Source organism: Lipotes vexillifer, unplaced genomic scaffold (assembly GCF_000442215.2).
Source record: "Lipotes vexillifer unplaced genomic scaffold, Lipotes_vexillifer_v1.1 scaffold704, whole genome shotgun sequence".
Taxonomy (NCBI): Eukaryota; Metazoa; Chordata; class Mammalia; order Artiodactyla; family Lipotidae; genus Lipotes; species Lipotes vexillifer.
The window spans coordinates 89,342-97,401 of record NW_006771640.1 but is presented as its reverse complement, the minus strand read 5'-3'; the positions used below and the strand labels follow the sequence as shown (position 1 = coordinate 97,401).

Below are 8,060 nucleotides of genomic sequence, written 5' to 3'. Positions count from 1 at the left end.
AGCCCCTGGCCTCACCCTCCCAGGCAGAGAGACCCCCGGCCCGGAGACCTCGCCCCAGCCACTCACCCAGGCAGCGGTCCGGTCGCGCGGGCCGCCCCACCGCACAGTCGCACCTTGGACAGCAGGATGAGGAGCTGCTTCTGGCAAAGGGACTTGGTGCTGCGGGGACACACGCGCCGCTGCGCCGACACGGGCCGGCTGCCCCCGGGCTCGTGGACCTCCCGCTTCTGCCGGATCAGGCTGCTGGCCAGTGCCGCCATGGCGCCCCGGGAGGAGACACCCCAAAACCGGCAGGCTCCAGGAGCGCGCTGGGCCCCCCCGGAGAAGCCCGCTAGCTCACCAGGACATGCTCTTGACTCTCCGGTCCGACTCGCCGCCTCACCCACGGAACCTGAGGATAAGCCCTAGACAACCCCCACCCCAGGCACCAGCTCCCACCCTTGGGCCTCGTGCTAGCTTCGCCAGACCCAGCAGCCTATGTACCTCTCAGTTGACCCCACCCTCGACCTTTGCCCCCCACAGAAAACTCCCCCTTCTCTGATCTCCAGTGTCCCTGTCCCCCACTAACACTATCCCAAAGCCAAGACCCTCAAATTTTCCAGGATCTGGTTCCAATATCCCCAGGCACCTTTCCACCCTGTTTCCGGGCCCTGCACTCCTGCCAAAGCCACTCTTGTAATTTTAAGGGTGTGGGTCCATAGCTTTGGGGATATTAGCTCACCCCACCGCTGCTGGGGTGCTGCCAGTGTTTAGGAAGAACCCAACCTTGGTGTCTTTTCTTTTGCCACCCTCTAAGTGAAGAATCCCCCACTATTTTTCACTGAAATCCCCTAAAGACTATGCCTTGAAATATCTAGACTCGCCAATCAGCAAGAAGAGGTTCCCAGACCCTGTCTCTGAACGATACCGCTTTTTACCGTCACCCCCATTTCTAGTGGCACAGCATTCCAGCTGCTGAGCCCCTTTCCTCACCTTGTTACCATCCACTCCTTTTGAAGTCACCTCCAAATCCGCCCTTCCTAGCGGTTACACCAGGTGGTTGTCTGGAGGGCCCTGTGTCACCTCGGAATAAGGAGCATAGGTTTTTGGCTTTTTTGTTTTTTTCTGGCAGCCCCTAATTTCCTCGGGGACAGCTGGTGCTGTTTAGATCCCACGCCCTCCAATCCAACCAGCCCCCCGAGAGAGGAGTGCACCCACGTTGTCACGGGTCCCCAAATGTGAACAGACCCCGCTATAAGTCAGAGCGCATCAGAGCTTTCTGCGACAGGGCTTCCTTGTCCTCCCCGGGACTGCCTATAGCGCCCCCCCTTCCTTCCCCGACGCCCCTCACCTGTCCTGTCTTGTCGATCCGGGGACGGCTGGCGCTGGCTCCGGTTCCAGGCTCCTCCCCCCCTGTACCCCGCAAGCGGAGCTTCCCCCCACGCCCGGCTAGGCGTCCAGGACCCCAGGAAGGAGTGAGGGTGTCTCCGCAGAGCGCCCTCGTCTGGCGAAGTGAGCACTGGGCCTGGCGGCTGGACCAAGCGGAGCGGCGGCAGCGGTAGCGGCTGTGGGAAGCTGAGGCGGCGGCGGCGACAGCGGCTCCCCCTCCGCTCCTCCGAGAGCCGGTCCGGGGGCGGGGCAGGGGGCGGAGACGCCGGGAAAGAGGGGGAGGTGAAGCTGGGCGGGCGGAACCCCGGGGTTCCTTGGGGGCAGGGAGTGGCGACGGTCTCAGAGACAGGCGGAGCCGAGGCAAGACCGCATGTCTCGCATGTCTCAGGGTTCAGAGGAGGAGGGACAAGGAGGCGACTCTACTGAATGGAACTCTGGATGGGGGGAGAGGTTGGGCTTAGACAGATGGAATGGCGGATGCCCCGAGAATGGAGAAAGGGACCCTACTGCCCGGGGTGGAGGACAGAACTGGATGAGGAAGGTGGGGGGAATAACTGAAGAGATAGCGGTGGTGGTGAGGTCTAGCCTGGGGTGAAATCCGGCCTCCTTAATGTCTCTGCTTTTGTGTGAGACAAATTGGCCAGTCCAGGGTCTCCATACCTTTCTCCTTTACACGCTTTTTCAGCAAATATATTACCCCCATCCCTATTGACTCCTAAGAGAAAAGACCATAAGAACTAGCGGGAGATGGATGCCAGAGGCTGCACCGGAGTGGGAGGGGTGCTGGCCACAGATTGGAAAGTGGAGAGGCCAGAATGGAACGACCTGTGCCAGGGATGGGGCGGGAGGAGGGTAGGAGGAAGCGGAGGAACCGGCGAGGAGGCCTTCTAGAACGGGCTCTTCGGGCCCAAAGCGCTCAGCCTGTCTCCCGGGTGAGGGGAGAGCAGTCCCCTCCACATCCCGCTGGCCAACAGAAGCACATTCCAGGTTAGTAGGAACAGCGTCTTTAATGGGCCCCGCCTCCCACGCCGGCTAAGCCGCCCCCCTTGCTTGCAGCCTTGGCCTCTTCCACAGCGGCGCGCAGGGCGCGGGCAGGGTACCTGCGAAGCAGGGCCAACGCCCCGAGCAGCGAAGCGGCGCCGTCCCCCGCACGGACCTTTTGGCCACTCAGAAAATAGTGGGGCAGCGTCCCGGCCTCGAGCACCCGGCCCAGCTCATCCAGCAGCCCGAGGCAGCAGGCGCCCGCATTCTCGTGTCGCGCCAGATAGAGCGCGGGCAGCCGCTCACACGCCCAGTAGAGCAACGTCCGCAGGAGGTAGGGCGCCGCGACCCTAGTCCTGGCCACCAGAGGGCGCAGCAGCGCCTGGGCCGCCGCGAGCGCTTGCAGCAGGGGAACGGGTATGCACGTCTTGAGCGCCAGCTCTTGGCGGGCGAAGCAGAGCTGCCAACCGGAGGCGTCCGGCCGCTCTGTGCCGCCGCCGCCGGGCACCAGGTAGAAGGAAGACGACTCAGAGGCCAGCGGGCCGGCCCACGAGTGGCTCCGAGCCCCCTGGGCCCAGCCGGCCACGAACACCACGGGGATCAAGTAGAAAATCAGGAGGCGGCGCGGGGGCCCGGGCGTAGCCAGGAGGATGGTGGTGACCCCCGCGTGGCGGGCTGCGTGGACCAAGCGCGGGGCGCCCGGAACCGGAAACAGGGACTCAGCGACCGCAGCCAGCGAGGCAAAGAACCAGGCAGCCACCTGGGCGGGGCACAATGTGGGCCATGCCTCCGGAGCCTCCAACGGCTGTGGCACTGGGCTAACGTCGGTTGCTTTGGTGAAGTCACCATTCGTTTTTCCCAGTGGTAAGGGAAAGTCAACATCGGTTACGTCTTGTTGAGGCAACTCTGGCACTGAAACATTACTAGGTGAGTTTTCCAAAGACTCGTGTGCCTCAGGCTCAGTGACGTGTAGCTGGTCCACGGAGATTTGCGGATCCTTGGGAGTCCTTCTGGGACTGGGGGTCCTAGGCAATCCTGCCATGCCTCCCGGACCGAGGTTCCGCGTACCTGCTCTGGGAGGAAGAGCCATGTGTAACAGGATCCCACGTCCGGTTGCAGCTCCTGCCCAGTGCCATCTAGCGAAAGCACGGGCACCAGGAGTGTGAAGCCGGCGTCGTAGTGAGGTCCCCGAGCGTAGGGAACTAGAGGCACAGGCCCCAGATCCAGGGAGCCCTCGCGAATCCCGCAACGAAGCAGCAGGAGCTCTGCCTGAGAAGGAAAGCGAGGGTCCCGGCGGTGAACGAGACCTAAGGAAAGAGAAGGGATCGTAAAGTCGTGATCCAGAGCCGGGGCGGGGTGAGGCGGAGCTGAGAGCTGCAAGTTCCCGAAGGCTGGGAGGGTTACTTACCAAGCAAAGAGAAAACAAAGTCCTTGGCCTGGAGGAGATCTGGTGCTGGCTTGGGACCTTCACTCCAGCTCGCCTGCACACCCAGCTCCTGGATCAGCTGCGTTAGTTCTTGCAGCTGCGCCCCAGAGCAGCAGTCGATGTCCGTGAGCGGCCGGGCTGGGGCTGGGGGCGGTGGGCCCCACCAGGGAGCACTGCCCCAGACCGCGGAAGCCATATGGCTCTGTCGTTTGGGGGCTAGGAAATACACAGACGGGAGGAAGCCCAGACGGGCCGTACCTTTTGCTGCGGAAAACTGACCCCCGTTCTTTTCTCTTCCAGAGGCCAAGAGGGTTCCCAAGACACAGTCCGCCAATGGGTCTGCAGACGAAGGGCCCTAAATTTAGTCTTGAAAGAGAACAAATAAATACCTCCTCCGTCCTTGCCCTTTTCTCATATGCTGGTCCCCGCTTCCATGGAACGGTTCACCTGACTCAGCAGGTAGAAAGTAGCTGTTTGGTCCCTCCTAAGGAATGCAATAGCCTCCTTCGCCGCCCCTTGTCTACGTCCCCTTACCTCTTTTTCAGAAGAGGCTAGTGGTTTGCGGCTTCCCTCTTAGGGTTAGCTACAAAGGCTGGGAAGACAATGGATAGGAAGATTCAACAGGTAACTTCTTCCTGCTGCCTGTAAGGCCACGCCCCTAAATTATAACCACGCCCCTTTCTGGAGACTGTCGGGGTGGTTCCGGACCAGCCCGGCCTCCCGTCAGAGTTCAGTCACTCCTTTCGCTCTGCAGAGATCTCGCGGCTATCCTGGGAGTTGTAGTTTGTCTTCAAAGCTACCAGGGCGTTGGGGCCACGCCCCCACATCCTTTCCTGTTCCGTTGAAGTAGTGCCTGATGGAAGTTGTAGTTTCTACGGAGATACGCTATTCTGCGTCTTTCTGATAAACTATTCTGTGTCTTTACAAGGCCAGGTGAACCGCACAAACACTCCTTGGGGTTAGAACAGAGGCCTAATAGGATGGGTCTGAATAGCAAACAATAATGAGGGACATACACTAGGGCATGCGGAGAAATAGGGGACTCTACATCTCACTTGGGAGTAGAGGAGCCCTGGTCATTTAAATCTAGGAGGGTTCTTGCATGCAATTATAACTTCATTTTAGAGATGAGACTGCAAGCCTAGAAAGGTTGCACATGACTTGTCCAAGGTCAGAGCTGAGCCAGAGAGGTGTTGGAAATGGGCTCTCCAGCTGGGACATATCTCCTTGGACTTGGTGGTGGTCACGTTAGACAAGAACACACCGATAGTGTGCATGTAGTGACCCAGGGATGGACATCTGACTCAGGGAAGGGACATATTAGTGTCCCTAATCTCGCAGCTTATGTGTGTATACAGAAGAGTTATCAGGACTGAAAATGAAGTCCAGAGGAAACTCCAGCTGGGCTAGCGCAGGGCAATGAAAAATTATCAGGGGAAGGAAATGGCTTTCAGCGACCAGTGCTATCATGGACACAGCTTAAGTCCAGGATGAAACTAGGAGCCAGAATAATAGGACAGAAAGATAGGACACCAGAGACACGCTCACAGATTAGACCAATGCATACTGGACCAGGAATTCTTACATGCCTTTTTTCCAGGGGTCTGTCTCCACAGTGAACTAGGCCTAAGTCCATGGGCAAGAAAATTAAGTGGAGACACCTCGAAAAATTTAGAGGCCTATGAAGGAGGGGACCCTCAGAATCCAGGGCTCAATTTGGGGAGCCTAAAACACAAGGTTTCCTAGTCACTGACAAAGGGAGGTCTTCTCCCTCAGTAAGCAAGAGCCCCAAACACAGCCCAGAACGGGGGAGGCAAGTTTCCATACATCTGGTTGTGACCCAAGAGACCAGATGAGGAAAACTGAAGCCTGGGCTCCTTCTCACAGTCTGGGGAAATCAGGCATTGGGTGTCCAGCCCCACATCTTACCTCCTCCCCAGAGGGTGGCTTCTGAACCACCCTAAGAAGAGCTAAGTTCTCTGGGCTCTGGGGGAGCTTTAAGATGCTGAGAGTGGGTGACAGGGAAAGGAAAATTGCTCTAAACTCTAAAGCACTGCTCTCCAATAGCATTTTCCATGATGATGCAAATGTTCTAAATCTGTGCCGTCCAATACAGTAGCCACTAGCTCCATGTGCCTACTGAGCACTTAGAAGGTCACGGCACTGAGGAACAGAATTTTTGGGGTTTTTTTGGCCAAACCATGAAGCTTGCGGAGTCTGAGTTCCCCGACCAGTGATTGAACCCCAGCCACAGCAGTGAAAGCGCCAAGTCCCAACAACTGGACCGCCAGGGAACAGAATTGGATGCCAGGGGAATTCTGTTCCCTGAGGAAGAGAATTTTTAACTTTTTAACTTAATTTTTAACAGAATTATTAATTTTTAAACATTCTAATAGGCATTTGGCTAGTGGCTACTGTAATTGACAATGCAGCTCTAGGACCTTGGGGATAACGGATTTAGCTAGACAGCGATGGAGGGAAAGCAGGGATAGTTTAGGTCCTCATCAGGCCCTGTGGGATGGGGCTGGGGTGGATGTCCTCAAACAACCACAGAACACTTCTCATGCATATCTGTCCCCTCTTTTTCTAAGTTGCTCATCACACACTGATATCCCCACTCCTTGATGGTCTCCGGTGAGTTGTTGGATGTCTCTCGGTGAAGGCGCCTGGGAGACAGAGCTTCTCACTTGTCCCTGCCTGCTCTGAACTGTCTCTGGCGGGCGTCAAAGACCACATGCCCGAGCCGGGTGCCTGACCCAGGACAGTAGGGCTTCCAGCTGGTTTTGGGAGGCGTAGACATCTGGCGATAGTTCTGGCAGGCTGGAGGAACTGTATCCATGGGGTGGTACACCCAGTCTTGGCTGCCTGCTCGCCGGGAGGGTGATTGCAGCTCAATCAGTACAGGTACCTCTGAGAAGCTTTGCAGGTCACTGTAGGCCACCTGAGCCCTGGGAGAGCAGGAGTTCTGACTGGGTGGGACAGAAGTCCATGGTATGTGCTTCCCTGCATCCTCCTTTCGAGGAACTGCCTCAGATATAAATGACTGTCAGGTCTGATGTGGGCCCAAAACTTGGACAGAGTCAGTTCCTAGAGGGTTCTTGTGGAGGCCTGGGCTTGGGGTAAGGCCTGGGTTTCTGGAAACTCTGCAGACTTTGGAAGGGCCTGGGGTCCTTGGGAGGACAGAGCCTTGGCTGAGGCCTAGACTCTCATGAAGTTCAGGGGGTTGGGGCTGGCTTGGGGTCTGGGAAGTAGTGGGTAACTGGGGAGGGATGGGGCCCTGGCAAGAGAGGACAGACTGAGGAGACTTGGAGGTTGCGGGAAAGGTGGGGGGTTGTATGAAGGTGGAGGGCTTCTGGTGGTTGCTGTGTTGATGGAGGACCCAGGATCTGGGAGAAACAAGAGGCAGACAAAGAGTGCATGGTGTAAGGGTAGGTCTTGGACTGTACAAATTTGTCTTTGGCATCATTTGAGATCTTCCATTCCATATTCCCCAACTCCAGGTAACCCAGTATGGATCCTGTGGAGGGCTTGGCACTGTCCCCACTACATTGCTTGAGTGTTTGCTCTGCTGTACCAGAGTTCACCAGACCATGCCCCTCTTGGGGCGTGGAGGGGGTACCCAAGTCCTTTCTGGAATACCCAGAGTTCTGAGGGGACACACATGGAATACGTTCTGCTTTACCCTGCAGGCATCGTAGACCACACGGCCGGAGGAGAGGCCTTGGCTGAAGGCAGACAAGGTAGAGGGAATAGAATCTAGGATGGGGGTAGGGGTGGTGGAAGGGACTGGAGTGGTCGTCAGGGCCATGCCCAGCGCTGGGACAGAGGTTGTGGCAGAGATCGGGACAGGGGCTGGTATAGGGGCTAGGGCAGGAGTAGTAGCAGGGGCAGAAGTTGGGGGAGGGACCAGAGTGTCGGCATGGGTATAGGTCAGATGAACACGGGTCAGGGTGCAGACAGAAGTGTGGCCCAGGGACTGGGCTGAGGCATGTGAGGGGGCCTGGGCTTGGGCCTGGGCTGGGGTATGGGCTGAGGTATGCTCAGGGCCATGGACCTGGGCAGGGCTGTGCACAGGGGTGAGGGCTGGGGACGGGGTCTGGGCCTGGGGGGTGGTGTGCTCGGGGGGTGGAATGTGGAGCAAGTCTGGGCCTGAGGTGGGGCGTGCTCAGAGGGGTGGCTGGAGGAGGTCTGGGCTTTGGCAGGAGTGTTCCCAGTGGGGTGCACTAGGGAGAAGGCCTGTGCTCATGGCGTGGCCTCGGGAGCAGGTCTCGGACTGGGGGGGGGG

The 8,060-nt window shown here is 58.1% G+C and overlaps 1 protein-coding gene and 1 pseudogene across 1 annotated transcript; both read right to left on the bottom strand.

The window, feature by feature from the left end:
• Positions 1–260, bottom strand: part of LOC103070143 (fibroblast growth factor 11-like) — a 3,475-nt pseudogene extending 3,215 nt beyond the window's left edge.
• Positions 261–2,374: 2,114 nt separating this feature from the next.
• LOC103069873 (transmembrane protein 102-like) lies at positions 2,375–3,971 on the bottom strand. The gene is given in 3 exon segments (XM_082931201.1): positions 2,375–3,354; positions 3,357–3,656; positions 3,758–3,971. Coding segments are annotated over 3 exon segments (1,494 nt in total).
• Between the last annotated feature and the right edge of the window lie 4,089 nt (positions 3,972–8,060).